The following is a 16,614-nucleotide window of genomic DNA, read 5'->3' as shown; positions in this document are numbered from 1 at the left end:
TTACGGATGTGGAACGACATGAGGGTGAGGTGACAGAATTTTCATTTTTGAGTGAACTAACCCTTTGAGTTGTGCATAATGGAAACCGTAATATGATTTCAACTGTATAGCTAAGAAGGTTTTTTTTCTTTTCTTTTTTTTCATCTCTATATTCTCAGGTGATAATTGGGTGTTGATTAGAAACTTTTAGGGGATAAAAGAAATTACAAATCGACATTGCGGGATATGGTGGTAGTAGGTAGCCTACGAGAACTGTCTGCAACACTTTCAGAAAGTCCAGCATTTTTGAGACACATAATGTAGTCTAAAAACATGCCAGGATGCATTTTTTTGAAGTTGCATTTAAATTCCACAAGGCTCAAAAACCTGTTTGAATATTAGGCATGATGCTTCTGCATGGACTGACAATATTCACACATAAAACACATCGCAGTGCCTGTCAGATTCTTCTTCGGGATGCATGCAGAAAGGATTATGACAGATGCTATCATGGTTAATTTGCCATCAATATTCAGTCGCTTCACACTGAAGTCTTTTTTTTTTACACCTCTGAGAGGCTACAAGGTGTTTTTTGCAGCTCTTTCCCTGCAGGGAGTTGACCTTGTCAGTGATATTTCTGTCTTATTGCCTAGAGGCATCTCACAGACGCCACTGCCAGTTTTGGCAGGTAGAGAAATGGCGGGTTGCCGCAGAAACAGGACCGCCGGGAGGGGACATACAGCAGATTCCTGCAGTCTGGATTTCAGCACGTCTGCAGAATAAAGATTGACTGTAAAGAGCAACTGCAGTCATCACTGTAGGATATTGGTCTTTTAATGTTGATCTGATAATCTGATTAAAATATGCTTCAAACTTTTCGATTCAATTTATTCATTATTAACCAAATTTAAAATGTGACGAAAAAATTAAATGATACCTCATACTGTACCTCAGGTCTCGAGCAGATGCCTGTGATAGCAGAAATAAAAATAAAAAATATTTTTTTATATGCTTTATTATTTTATTATGAATATTAACTATTTCAAAACTAAAAATCTTCTAAAAAATCCACAAATTATAAACAATAAAAAAAATTATGAAATTAAAAGCAATCGTGCAGTAAAAAATGAATTTGTTTTAAAGTCACCATGAAATCCAAATTGATAATTCTTATTTTTTTATGGAATATTGCAGTATTTATTATACCGTATTTATCTCTGCACATCATTGTTTTTTTGTTTTTATTTTCCATGTGACCTTGTAATCTTTAATCAAAATAATGTCCCCTTCACTTGCCTTCTGATGATGTGTTTACTGGTGAGAGGGCGGGGAAACCTGTCACTCAAATGAGATCACAGCAATAGCAAATCACAACCATCCATTCAATTCCTGATGGACAAAATCAAGTCCCGCCCTACATTTTGTCTTGTCCGAGAAGCTGTTTCACTCAAGCCCTTTTCACACAGCGCATTGATCCCAGAAAATTGCCATCAAATTGCTAGAGTGCCTTCTGTTTGAACGCAAACGTGCCCCAGGGTGGTGACCTAGTCAAATTCCTGGGATCACATTATCAGTGTATCTCTGTTTAAAAGGGGCTTCGGATATGTGTCTCAATAGGGAAGAGAAGACTAGTTGGGCAACTTCTTATTTATGTTGACTTTAAAAATAACTAGATTAAAACACCAAGACCAGTATGCAGTTAAAGCTGCAGTCGGCAAGTCTGGCAGATTGAGGGGACTCCCCCACTACCACCAAGCACCCTCCCATCGCGTTCGTGCTCGTCAGTGCGTGTGCACCAGATTTTCTGTGAACGCGCCCGTCTCTTCAGCATCGATTTCTACAGGTGTTTTCTTTTCCTTGGTGGTTTTGGACCTCCTAGTTCTGGTTGTTAACCGAGGAATTGGAATCTTGTTAGTAGATTTTCTCTCCGCCATCACGCTTCGCACAATCCAACACACCTGTGAACTTGTGATATTGTAACGTGCGCGAGGGGGGATCTGTGGCGTGGTCACGAACTGTGATTGACAGTCAGGTCTCACACAGCCCTGTGCTGATTGGACCAGAAGCGGGAGCGGGAGCGGTGGATTTTTGCAAAACAAATAAAAGGCTCTAGGTGGAGGTAGACGTGCCGTTTTTTTTTTTTTATAAAACAAGCTGATTTATGTTGTTCTGTTGGAGCATAGTGTCGGTTTTAGCAAATATGATCAAAAAAATATTGCACACTTCAGCTTTAAGATTAAGACTTGAACACTGCTAGAACAAGCCATGACATTCAGTGACATTTAAAGTATATTTCCTACCCTTTCAAAAGTCGAACAACATCAATGGCAGGATGGACACTCTTTTAATATTTACAAAGTAATATTACATCCTTCCAGCTCATAACCGGCCCTATTCTAGTCGTTTAGAATCTCAAAGCAGTGGCTACAATCTACGGTCAACAGGTCAAGTACACTTGCTTGTAGCTCTACTTCAAGCAAATAGATATCTTCATCTATATGGGCCAATTTACCTAAGAGATCCCACCAGTCAGCTTGCTGGGCATAAGAAATGGAGCTGTCCTAATGGAAAAATCTTGTTAGAGGAGCATGAAGGGTCATTTAATTTATTCCAGCTCCAGTGAACCATCTCTTACGCTCTTTAACCACAGCTGTGACTGTGATGACCTATATCTACAGCTATTAGCATGATGCTGGTGCAGATTCAACGGCACACCTCATCCATTCCATAAGGCCACGCTTGTGATATCATCATTATAATAATTATATATTGTGCATATTATTGTGAGTGCAATCATGGAGGAGATAAGTAAACTGAAATTCAATAGAAAAATTAAAGCTAAAACACAAAAGGGGTAATCAGAAAAATGAATTGAGCTACAGTCTTTTTGGGTTCATGCTCCACTTGTGTTTCCAATGGAGTAACACAAGCAATGGTTAATGTTTCCAATTCTCTCTGACGCTGTTTTATAAGAACAGAACTGAGCTGAACGATGACATCATTATTTGCTAGACTGCTTTATAGATAAAATGAAGTAATTTAATAATGGATGATATTTACAACAGAACTAAATCAACTTTGAACTGACTTCAGCTGAACAACAGCCGGAATGCATCATCTTCACTGTAAAGCTGCTTTGAAACAATCTAAATTGTATAAAGCACTATATAAATAAAGGTGACTTGACTGACTGACATGACTTTCCTCAAATTGGCCTTTTTAAAACAAAATCAATGCAGTTGTGTCAGATCAATATGGGATTCCCTGGGGAGATTTCACAGCATCAGAAAATCTCCCCTTTTTGTCAACACTGAGGAGCAACAGCCTGGATGACCTGTTAGATCGTTTCTGTCCAGACCTGATGATAGTCCACATGTTTGTCACACTTACTTCAAGACCCATTCTGCAACACTCCTGAATTTGGTTCTAAAAGACACAAAACGTTATAGCTAAAAATCGAGTCTAAAGAAAACGACCTGGCATTTTATCATCATTATTGCAAGCCAAGTAGCACAGGTTTTATTTGAACTATTATTATTATTGGTATTTATTTCTATTTGTATGAAAACCGAAAAATTAACAATAACAACTAAAGTCATATATCAACTTTTGATTACTGTATTACACTTAGGCCAATATTGATGGGTATTTTACCAATTCATCTTTTTTTTTTCAAGACTATTGCATCCTGTCAGTATGAGAACACTTGGCATGAAGTCAAGGGTAGCTGACAGAAAGCAATTAAATACCTGAACAGCCCAAGGAGGAAGCACCTCCAGTTTAATTCTTTGGCAAATCCTTAGCTCTGTGTGGGTGATTCTTAATTATTCCTCAGAGTCCTTTTCACCTGGCTCAACGTATTGAGTCTAGCAATCTTTCCGCCTTGGCTCATGAAAGAGGTATAGGTTATGTCCCCGAAGAGGCAAAAAACCTTCATTAGAAAGTAATGTTCTCTCCGTGATGAAATGAACTGGTAATTGCTGATCAAAGTTTCTTTGGTAAGGAACAAATTATGAGAAACTGTAAGATAGGTATAGCCTTAACTTAACGTTTCTCCTTAATTATTGTTAAATGTGATCAATCTCCTGGGATAATGACCAGCTCATTAGTTTATTGCATACTCGCCAATAAATATGTGGACCTTTAATATTGATGAGTTGAGATTATTTTATAATATTAGAAAATAGCTGAATGCCACGATTGACCAATCAAAATCAAGTAGCCTATTCTACAGATTAGTTTAATAAAATATTCTATCAAGCAACAGATATTTCGTATAGAGAGTAATAAATGCATAACCAAATGTGATACAATGTATACCAAAGGTGTCTTATTTCATTGATTAAAGATATTTCCAGAAATTGTCTTCTCAGTCAGAGAATACTGAGGGACTTCCCACTCCAATAATTATATTGATAAGTAAAAACTGATTGCATTAGTTCCTAGTCTCTAGGCCAGATTTGTGAATGGGTCATAATTTCCCATTGGAGAGCAATCAAACTGCAGGCATGAGCAATGTTTCAAAGGCTCAATATACCCCTTTAATGTAGTTTTGGGGAATTCTTTGAATTTATGAATCTCCTTAGGTAATTTGCATACTGAAGCCTGTGAATGTTTGATATTAGCAAGAGACGTAGCATTTGGCTGATTAAAACCAAGATGAAATAAGAAAATAAGATGTCTGAAATAATAATTACAAAAGATAGAACAGAAAATTAGAATAATGACACTTGAAAATCATTGTATAAAAAATATCAGAACAAAACTGTATTTTATTTTTGTTTGCGCTGTAATATGCAACATTTTGCATGTGTAAATTACAACAAAATTAAATGATTAACAGATTCTAGCAAATAAAAAAAAGAATCTGAGTAATTAAAAAAAGCATTTTTCTACTACCTAATTATTTAACATTCACATTTCTATTGCTGGTTTACAATTCTTAAATCTGCAAAGTTAAGTTCTAAATCAAAAATTACTTTTGAGAAAATCCAAAATGTTCAAATTATAGTTGATACAACATTACAGAACAATTGCTAACATTTTTCAATAGACAGTGTATCAAGTCTAAACTCACCTTGTCAGCTTACACTGGAGTCAAAGACAAATTTGTTAATATATTTCAGTGCACAACAGTTAAACTGTCTTACGCAAGAGAGAAAGAAACAATGCATTCTCTATGAATACTGCCAAAGACATATCAATATTGGATCAGATACAGTACTACAGCATCAATCGACCCAAAGTCAATCCTTGACATTATCTATGCTGTGCTATGAAAATATAATGAACAAAAAGAAAAAGCACAGCTACTAACATGTCTCGGAAGCTAAACAAGCTGCCATATTGAAAGTCAAAGAAGATGAAAAGGCAATACACCCTACTAAAAAGTCAGAGATATCAGTCTGAATAGTTGCTTGCAAGTAAGCAAAGCAGAAAAAAGAATTCCATGTCTTTTTTTGCACAAATAAGTAAAGATGTGTCTTTGTGCTCTAAAGAAGAAAAAAAGTCTGGTAAGCTTCACCACATGTAATAACTTCTTGTTGTGTCCACCTGTGTTGGCTTAGTGTCTGAAGAACCGTCCTTGTCCTTTTCACTGTCTGCCTCCCATAAGTTAATGAGGGGAGGATACAGTTCGTTTAGGGGGATGGAGGAGGTTTTCTGCATGTACTTCTTTAAGGAGTGATGGTAGTTCTTCCTCTTCCATCTCTTTGCAATGTACACCGTGATGGAGCCTAGGCTGATGATGGCCAGTATTGTGCCCATGACACCTGCCAGAGCCGTATTGGTGCCTTGCTCTGAGATTTCCACAGCAAATGTGGCGTGCTTGGTTGTGACATTGACGCATGACTTTTGGGTCTGCTGGTGGATATTGGAGACCGAGAGACAGACCTCATACTCAGTAGCAGGCTGAAGGTGTGTGAGGTTGTACTCATGAACATCTACAGGAACTTTAGCTGTATAGGTGATGTGAGGGTTGTCGATTTTCATGGTGGCAGACGACCACTTTAGATTGGACGTCATGACATTGGAGTTCACTTTCCAGGACACTAAAATTGAGTGGGACTCGGTGTGTTTCACGTAGATCTTCATAAGCTGGGTGCTATCCAGGAGAGTTCCATTGACTCGAATGGCAGTGACCCGAGTGTCCGCTCCTTCTGTATTTTGGGCCACACAGGTGTAGTGGCCAGAGTCGTCCACCTGAATATGTGATATGCGCAGAGTTCCTGTGCTGCTGAGTTGGTATTTATTGGACACTGTATCTATCATGACTTTGTTACCAGACGGGGTCACCCAGTATATTTCTGGTTCAGGTTCAGCCATAGCACGACAGTCAAGGTCTACCGTCATCCCAATGTCTAGGTTGAGGTGATTGGGGAATGTGTCATGAGAAATCATGGGCAGACACTGGCCTGAAGTTTCAAGAGAAAGTATGTCTCTCACACGCTGGCCTCTAACCTCAAGTGGCATTGTGCAAAACATGGAAAGAGGCTCCATAAATCGAATGGTTGTCTTGTTTGAGCTCATCCACTGAATTACACAGTCGCAGCGTAGCGGGTTGCTGTGGATACTGATCTCCCTCAGGTTGGGCAGTGACTCTGCTGTAGCCTGGTAGAGGGAGTTTAGAGCATTGTTATTGAGCATTAGACTCTCTAGTGACGGCAAGTCACGGAACGCTAAACGGCTCACATAGGAAAACTTGGGGTTGTTGGTGGCTTCGAGTTTGGTCAACTCCGGGAGGTTATCCAGGGCAAAGCGATCAATAGACACAAGTTCTCCCATGTTGTTAATGCCAAGTTCTTTCAGCCTTAGCATGTTTTTAAAGTCCCCCTCTTGAATTTTATGTATTGGGTTCTTGTTCAAATCCAGAAACTTCAGGTTTGGAAGCTTCTGCAGAGCAGTCTGTGGCACCCGAACTAGTTTATTGTCATAGAAGGAGAGACTCTCCAGGTTGTCTAGTCCAACAAACGCATTGCCTGGGATATCAGTGAGCTCCATTCCTGCCAGGACCAGGCTTCTCAAGTTGGTAAGAGGTCTGAAGTTCAATTTCAGGATGCCGACCACAGGATTTTCCCCAATCATCAGGATCTCCAGGTTGGGGGTTGAGTCAAACCAACGACTGTCAATGGCCTTGAGTCTGTTGGAGTTCAGATGGAGTCTCAGAAGGTTACGCAATCCGGCAAAGGCATTGGGCGCAATGGAGCTGATCTGATTGTGATTAATGTACAGCTCCTGTAGATTGGTGAGGTCTTGCAAACTGAAGTCAGGCATCTCAACTATTTGGTTTTCCTCCAGGTGAAGCGTCGTGAGTTGTGACATGTTGGTCAGGCCGATATCCCGGATGTTACTGAAGTTGTTCTGGGACAGGTCGAGTTCTGTGAGATTCAGTAACTGCTCCAGTTCCTCACTAGTTCTGGCAATGTAGTTACTTTGCAGAAGCAACACCTGTGTGTCAGCGGACAGGTTCCCAGGGATGCGTGTAAGGTGAAGGTCATTGCAATCAACGGTAGTTGCTTCTCTGTAGGTGGACTGGGGTGTGAACCAAGGCCGGATCTCACACACACAAAGCTGCGGACATTCTGTACTCTGAACTGAAGAGAGGCCAAGTAAAGCCAAAAACAGGAAGAAACAAATCTGGCCCTGCACAACAAAAAAGAATGTCCCTCTTGCCATTCTGACTGTACGTGTTTATCCCTTTCAGATCTGAGCTGGAATTCCTATAGCGCCAAAGAGATGGTGAGGTGAGATTCTCATTCAATAGAAGTGTTGCAAAACAGTCCTTTTATCCCTCTGCAAGCTTGAACAGCGAAGTCAAAGAGCTTCCGAAAGATTTAAAAGGGTGAAGTTCCCGTGGGCTCATATAGGTTTGAAACTTCCTCACAGTGTGAACCTTAGACTGGAGAGTTGGCCTATAGGAAAAATAACAAACAGAAAAGATTGTTACAATACTCAATGGAACAATTCCATGACATAAAAAGTTAAGTTATATAAGCATATTCAAATAAACGTAAAGTATATGAGATGAAAACAGAAAGTATGGATTCAAACAATGGAAAAAATTTCAAATTCACATAACTAAAGCACAAATGCACATGACTGAAGCAAACATTGCACAATTTGTTTTTAAATTGTCTAATTTTCTAGGTAAAATATATATACATTCTTGAAACAACACTTGTTTAAAGAATAAACAAGGAAAAATATCTTATTCTCAAGACACTTTAAAAAAAGACAAAAATACACTTTTTCCTCAAGTAAACTAATCTTGTTTTAATTTAATTTTTTTTTGGTAAACAGGTAAAAAATTACAGACATTTTGCAATTAACATAATATGAAACAGAAATGTTATATATTCATATATAATATGAATATCTAAGCGTTCTAGTTATAAAACAGTGTTAGAACAGATACAGTATGTAGATTACACAAAAATAGCTAAATAAACTAAGCATTATGAATAATGAAAATAAAACTTCTCAGAAGCAAAAAACTTGGAAAGAGATTTGCCTAACTTTGTGACAGAATAAGGTTACAAATACCTGTTTTAATTTTTACAATAATTTATATCTTTTCCTCTAAATACAACACATAGAATAAACCAGTATATGAATATAAAGGTACAGTAATATGTGAAAACCAGAGGCAGGGGCTTTTGTTTACAGCAATCTGACATGCTTGAAGGTGTGAATCAATAGGAAAGAAAGGAAGGAAATATTATTTCTCAGGTGATCAAACTATTGCTATTGTACACAAAGACCGAACATTAGAGAGGTGTAGAAATAATTCACATTTATCCAGTCTTTCCTGTCAAGATATTACCATAATACTGATTCAAAATGGTTTTCCATCTAAGTTAAATAACTACAGTACTACCTCTGTGCAGCATTCATGCAAATAAAACAAAATAAAAATACGATATTATGTAAATGTAAACCATATCAAATCAACATTATCAAATCAGGTAAGCTTTACTTGATTCTGCAGGAAATGTTTTGTCCTAGATTACTGAAGATTACTAGGAGTTTTGTTGAAGTTTGGAATGATATAACCAAGCATATTAATCCATCGCAAGCAATAGGCACAAGAAGGTGGCATGTTATTGTGCCTTTGACAGAGCAGTGAACGGCGCATCTGTTATCCCATATGGTGATAATGCTGATTCAATCACACAAACCACAAGCCAGAGGGTTTTAGTCCATGCCAAATACCACCTTCATTAAGAACATATACTCTTCCACAGACATTGCTCAGCATTGTTCATATTTTAACTGCAATTATCAAAACAGTTGAACTGAAACATACGATTTAAAGACCTAAGATATAAAGAAATTCACCCACATTATATAGAGTACAAGAGGCAACAATATGCCAACTTCACTTCAGAACTATGGAGTCTCTCATGAAGTTGAATCCACCAGCAAATAAAAGCTTGGACAGGTTGAACAATTTTAAGTCTCATACTCCCCAAGACAATGAATGGAGGAAACATGGTACAGCTGGTGTAAATGAGTCCTTTAATGTGAGAGTGGAAATCAATAAGAGGCCTGATCTCCCCCCTGTGGCCAAAAGAGCATCAGGGCAATTTAGAATGAAAGCTGACTGTAACTGCCAGTATCAGCAATTCTCATAAAAGAGTCCTATACAGTACACAGATGGACCCGGCCTGTGTTATCGGAGATATCAGCACCGTCCCTAAAGTGTTTCGTAATGCAATACAAAATGACACTTACACTGAAAGCGGAACTAAACTACTAAAGACGCGAGCGAAACCAACAATATTTTAAGGGCAATTCAGTATTTTAACACTGGCAAAGGTCAATCAGAGGGAGAATTTCATTCAGTTAAATCGCATGGGTTTGGACAAGAAAAATCATACAATCAAAATATACATTATCTAGCTTGTAATACAATATATCATACAATTACATGTGAAATATCTTAATAAGGTAATTAAGATGGAAGATTAAACTTTTCTGTAAAAATGAAAGCGGGGCAGATGAATGAAAGGAAAGAAAAATAGAAGGAATAAAGCGTTCCATCATTTTCCAGGAATAGCAATTAACACATTTTTACCAGAATATGATCCATGCTTTTAATGATACTCAATTTCCAAGATGTCTAAGCAGTCTCTTAAAGGGATAGTTCACCCAAATTTTTTTAATTCTTTCATCATTTTAACCTTTCCAACCTATATGATTTTTTCTTTAATCCAAAAGAATATCTTTTGAATAATATTTTTGTCCAAACAATGACAGTCAGTGTTGTCCAAAACAACAATGGATCCCACTGACTTTAATTGTATGGAAAAAAACAATCAATTGAGTTTTTTTTAGAGTATCTTCTCACAGAAGAAAGAAAGTCAAACAGGTTTGTAACGACATGAGGGTGAGTAAATGCCAGTCTGTTTAAATATACAGTATTTTCCATTGCTTAAAATCAGTAAACAATGGGTCAAATATGCCCTTATATTTTGCCATTTTTACATGAATTACGTTTCATTTTTACCAATATTGAGGTCAATCTCAGATTCAGCTCTTAATAGCAGTATTTACCAAAGTGGAGGCCAAAACCCTTTCAGTAAGTAGGATAAAATAATCCAGCGATCACAATTTCATTTAAGACAGAATACTGGGGCTTAAAATTAAGCCACAATGTCAGCTTTATGTTTTTTAGATTAAGGCCTAGTTGTCTGCCTGTAGTTCGGACATCACTTCAGTTTCATTAAGTCTTCTGTGAGCCTTCTATTGATCTTTTGGCAGCCAAACTTGTTATCAAAGTAAAACTAATGTTGATGCATAGTGTTTTAAAATTACCTAGAGGCTTTAAATGTTTAAAGTATGGCCTTATAAATTAGGACATAAGCTATTATAATATGATGGTTAATATGATGATTAAAAATGAAAACCTCATAAGGAAGTTAATGCAAACAACATACTCTTTTCACATGTCTGAGGTATTTGGGGAAAAGTGTGTATAAGCTGCAATTATGTAACCAAATGTTTCTCAAAGCACCATTCGCCTAAGGACCGCAAATAGAACATCCTGATGATCTTCATAAATATTTTCTCTTTGTAAGTAAACAGGATCTGAGTCCAAATCTGCAGGCAAATTAATGGCTATTTACGCCATTCCAACCTCATTATGTGAACTTCTGCAGCCAGCTTGCTTCCTGTTGTCCAGCCTGTCATCCAGAACTTCCCCTTGTTTTAGATAACAAATGACAGCTGTGAAATTCAATGGGAGCCCATTTGAAACACCTGCCATTTCAGATCCCCGACAGATGCAGATCTGTTCTCTGCAGATCGCGAAGACTTCTGTTTTGAAGGCACGTCTGATCTATGGGTCACAGTACTGCTAGTGTCTGACAGGTTCTTTTTTCAAGTTTGAAGCAAATGTATACTTTAAGCTAGCAGTTTTATTTGAGCTGCACACAAAAAGCTAAACTGAGATTTGAGTGAAGTCCTAAGTAGCCTCAAATTCTAGCTCAGATGATTACAACCATACAAGTCTGTCAATGAAACTTACAAAATGGCTGTAAAAACAAACCCTAAAGATATTTAGGTAACAAATACATTCTCCTATCTTCTAACTAAGCAATGCTTTCAAAATCTCAACTTGAGCATGGTAAAGTGCAGTTTTTAAATCTCAGCAGAAAATCAATATTCTAACTACTACAAACAACACTAATGGGTTTATGCTTGTATAAAAAAAATAATGGTATTTGGATTGGTACACAAGCCTAAGCTACTAATGGCCAGGATCTACACAAACATTAGAACACATCATTTGTTGTTCATGATTTGATTCAGTGATTCATCAAGCCACTTACTGAATAGCAACAGAAACATTTTCTTGTTGCTACAGATATAAACAGGGCTGATTTTGTTGATGTTTCTCACAGCCTATGACTTAAAATAAACTGTATTTGCTTTTCTAACTCTCTATATGCGCACAGTTTGCGGCGGAGGCAGAGGAAACACTGGAAATACATTCCCAGCATACAATACGAAAGTCCAAATAAACAAGTGGAGAAACTCTAAAGGCCTGCTAAAATGGCTTTTGACATAATCACCACCACACACACACACACACACACACACACACACACACACACACACAAACTTCTTGTCTCTAACTCCACAGCCTTTTCTCTGCTAATCTCCCCAAAGGATTCACTTCCTGAAAACCTTCACAGAAAGTGAGTGAGAAATTAATGGTAATTAATTTTATTCTTGGATCAAAAAGGGTTTGCAAAGGGCCAAGAGAGCAGATCTTTTCACATCCAACATCCAAGACCCTTTACGCTTGCCAACTCTTAATCTGAGGGGTATTATTAATTGCATGGTGAATCATAGCTTTGCCCAGGGTTGAACTGTGGGGTAATGGCATGGGCGGTACAGTGCTGTAGAGATGGGGACTACTGTGAATGGCATAAAAACATTGATTGCCGATAAAATTGAGTCTCTGTGTCACTACACACGGATAAGTGCTGAGGAGTAAATGCACAGTCCCCAAAGGTCCCATTTCAGTTTCCAACTATTAGCACTTACAAATGTTGCTAAGTGAATCCCAGAATTTCTAAAACTCAAAACCTCAAATAGCCTAGAATAATGGCATGTGAACAAACCATTTTAATCGTCCTAGATTTCAAGATCAAAATACATAAACAAAATAATTACAATGCATACAGTCCTGTCTTATTTATAAGAACAGAATGTATTTTCCTCCTTTACCTGCTTTCCAAACATTTCCTTTGCAGAGTGATTTCTTAACCAGATTATGGTCACAGAATTAGTCGAACAGCTGCTTGGTCTATTCCACTCTTTATCTCTGTGACCAACACGAGCTATACTAGTTCTTTTCACTACTACATGGAACTGTTGCTTCTAATCAACAGACTGATACATTCACATGCACATAGGACAAAACAATAACAGGCCTTTTACAGCTCCAGACCGTCTCACATCTGTCTATAATATCTTATGTCATGATAAACCACAGTCTACAAGGTAGTAGAAGTGACATAATAATATTCCAATGAATGACAAAGAAAAAAAAAACATTTTATATATTTATATATAAAAGGACTTTCATACACACATCTTTAAACAATACAGTAGTGTTTTCTATAAATATAACAGGTAACAAGACTCATTTCGAAAAATAATATTGATAAAACAGTTTTTATTTCACCGACTGTCACCTATTTTATCCACATTATAATGTTTTCCTATTTTATTTTTATTTACATTATAAAATGTTCATTATATAATATTAATTAATATTTCGACTAAAAAAGTATTTAAGAGGCATAAAATCCTAAAAAAAAAAAATATTCCACAAATATTATATTTTCCCACATACCTTTCAAAGATGTAACCACCACCTGCAGCCTACGCTATTGTCCTCATCTCATAATATGCCCGACATTTTCCCTTGCGTTGTTGTTGCTTATGAGGACGCTTCTCTTCAAATGTCAGAAAACAACTTCTGCAACAGACGCAACAGCTGCAACAAGGGGTGGCGTCCCCAGGGACAATACAAACCCCCTCCTCAAACCTCATTATACATCCTTCCCTGACTAAAAGACGTCTTCCCGTGTTTATTGTCTTTCCTATGGAAGTTGTGGCGTCTTATTTCGAATGAGTAACCAACGAAACATCTGCTAGAGTGCCTGGACATTGAGATGCAAATCACATTTCTGCATCGCCAACCAGACCCCATGCGCGCGCCTGCGGTAAGCCAGCAATAACGTGATCAGATCAAAGTTTGCGATCGATTTCCGCCACAATTACAGTGTAAAATCACACTCATTAGACTAAATAGGCTACAACAAACGAGTCACTGCGAAGAATTTAACAATACAAACGGGATAATTAGGAAGAATTAGAAGTAAATCCGTGGTAGGCAATTGCATACAAGACGCAACCAAAAGCTTCATCCATTCAGTTAATGCAATTTTGCATTCATGTTTTACACAAAGCTTTTAAAAAGTCGACCGTATCCCATTCCCTTTGCGTTCTGCTTACTCCATGGCATACATACGTTGTGGCATTATCTTTTACTACACTATCGTTCTAACAAACCCAGCATGGATTGTGTGAACTCATAAACAAACCATAAATTATGAAAAATCCCACACGTTTTGCCCTTGAACATCTCAAGCAACAGCCAATGCGTCCTTGCTATTAAATGCAGTAAATCACGCCGCATGGCAAGCCACTTGAACAGTTATTTATTAAACTAACTATCATCCATTTTTTATATTACTAGTATATTTTTATATTATTAGTTGTATTGTAATTATCAGTAAGTTATCCAATATTGACGATCTACTCAATGCACATTTAATCCCCCTGTATTTATTAGGCTACTAGTCAGCTATCCTAATAGTATCACGGTTCTATTGCTGGTAACAATTTGCAAAAATGTGTAACTGAATTCTGTTAAATATTTAAATATTGGAAAAGTTCCTAGTATCTAACGATAATAGCCTATCTAATAGTTGCAAGTGAAACTGAATTGGATTGCTAATAATAATAAAAATGAACGAAGTACTATTTATTATAATAGGCTACTATAAATAAGTATCATTCACAAATAAGTAGGCTAAGTACTGTTAAGAAAGGACTAGTTAAATGAATAAATGGCTTGCCATAAATCCAATCCATAAAAGAAGCCTCAAAAGCAAAGCAACACAGATACCATCTATTTTTATCTAACCAAGGAAACACATTTTGGGCTGAGTTGCACAGCTCATTATTACAGAATAAGTGTAAGGGGCTATTTTTTATTATTGCACCGTGCAGGATGAAACCTATGTAGTTGCCCATGGTTCAAGGTTTAACATGCAAAGGGAATAGCTATTTGAATGCTTCAAAATATATCTGAACATACCTCTTTGGCTTGCTACACGTTCCGAATGGCATTGAAGTCCTCCCTCCGCTCTGACTGGTTCATGCACTTACAGTAGATACAGTATCTATGTCCTTGTGAACAGAAGAATGAGCACTTAAAGAAAATCCATAGATAATAAACACCATCACTTCGCTCATAAGTTCTGTATGACGAACTGCTTAACGATCACAGCGGCATCATTTCGTTACATCCACTCCGCGAATATGCATGTGCAACCTTCGCCAAGCGCATGGTCAGGTTTTGCATGGATCCTTGCAACAGAAATCCGCTGACTGGCTCCCATCCGCCGCGTCTCCGTGTTACTGTGGAACCCGGGCTTCGTCGCCAAGGAAAATATGATGACAGCACCTGGCGCTGTCCAGGCGAGTCAGCTGATTCCCGAGCAGGCGATTGGTTGCTAGCCGGTGGCTGTCACTCAATTCCCAAGCAGAGCACCATCTGTTCAGGGATTGTTGTGATGCGAACAAAGGCGGGCATGGGGGAGCGCGGTGGGGATAACGCGGGGTGTGGAAACTGAAATGCTAAGGAGGTGATATTCTCTTATGAGAACGTCTTCCACTGACTCCCTCCTCCTCTTTGACGTATGATGGAGGACTCTGCATGGTGTCCCACTCACCAAAGATTTACAATGAGACAATGTCCCTTTGTTCGGTGCCTCACTTTGAGGAAAGTTTTTTTTCTTCCTAATCCATCTATCTTTGTGCATTGTTTAGGCTAGATTACATTTTCAGACAAAATTTCCTGTTTTAAAACAAAGCTTACATTTGTTAATAGCTTAAAATAAAAACAAATTAATTGTGTGTGTGTGTGTGTGTGTGGTTATGATGGAAAAAGAGAATAGCTGGTTATACAACTTCACGCTCTACATAACATGCAAAATAATACTAATAAATAAATAAATCTCATGAGACGCGGCGGATGAAAATATTTCCTAGCTCATTTATTCGCCTGTTAATTAGTCTGCTCACAATAAGCACACTTGACGAGAAAACATCATGCAGTAAGAGTGAATGTCTGAAATTTGGGGTGATTAATTTCTAATTCTCTTTTGAAAGGATTCATTTGTAGAAATATAATGATTTTGTTTGTTTTGTTAATACATTGTTTTGGAGCAATGAGCGAACTCAGGACTAAAGGTTAACACCAAAAACAAAAACTAAAAATATAACAATATTAGCATTAAAAAGTTGTTAACCACCATCAGCATTTTTTATAATTTACACAAGTTTCATGGCCCAATATTTTGTTGTATTAATATCTGAATATGCACTATATCAAAACAGACCCTCTGCTTTAAAAAAATAAAATAAAAAATGTTTTATTCTTGCATCATGAAATTTCTTTTTTTATCAACATTAAGTTTCATAAAAAAAAAGCAACATTTTCAGCAAAAAGATGAGAAAATTGTGTTTTTGTGGGATTCTAATTCAAAAGCATGCGTAACTGAATATAATCTGATCTCCACTGAATTGAGATACCACAATTACCCAGAGAGTCAATGAGTTTAAACCACTGGATAAATGTGTGGGCGCTCTTTCTGAGTCACCTTCAGACATATAAGAACTGGAGGCAAGTGGAGAATACAGCTCCTGCATTGCCTCCCCCAGCTTTATCCCCACTGAAGGATACAGACAGATGGAGTGATGTCAGTGTGTGTGTGTGTGTGTGTGTGTGGGTGCAGATAACAGGGAAACTTTTTGAGGTCACTGTTGCCC

General features: G+C 37.5%; 1 protein-coding gene across 4 annotated transcripts in view; it reads right to left on the bottom strand.

Moving 5' to 3' along the window:
• Positions 1 to 4,720: 4,720 nt before the first annotated feature.
• lrrn1 (leucine rich repeat neuronal 1) overlaps positions 4,721 to 16,614 on the bottom strand; it is a 53,054-nt gene continuing 41,160 nt past the window's right edge. The window contains exons 1-2 of one of the 4 annotated variants that reach the window (XM_079627350.1): positions 14,879 to 15,346; positions 4,727 to 7,889 (exon numbers count right to left, since the gene is read on the bottom strand). In XM_079627350.1, the coding sequence (XP_079483476.1) occupies positions 5,500 to 7,653 (2,154 nt within the window). In that variant the 5' untranslated portion in view covers positions 7,654 to 7,889; positions 14,879 to 15,346 and the 3' untranslated portion in view covers positions 4,727 to 5,499. Of the gene's footprint in view, positions 7,890 to 13,345; positions 14,096 to 14,878; positions 15,347 to 16,614 lie in introns of those variants that run through there. The other 3 variants (XM_079627351.1, XM_079627349.1, XM_079627352.1) reach the window with 3 other exon arrangements.

This window comes from Phoxinus phoxinus, assembly GCF_949152265.1.
Source record: "Phoxinus phoxinus genome assembly, chromosome: 11".
Lineage (NCBI taxonomy): Eukaryota > Metazoa > Chordata > Actinopteri > Cypriniformes > Leuciscidae > Phoxinus > Phoxinus phoxinus.
The sequence above is the reverse complement of the archived record's forward strand: the minus strand, read 5'-3'. Positions and strand labels throughout refer to the sequence as shown.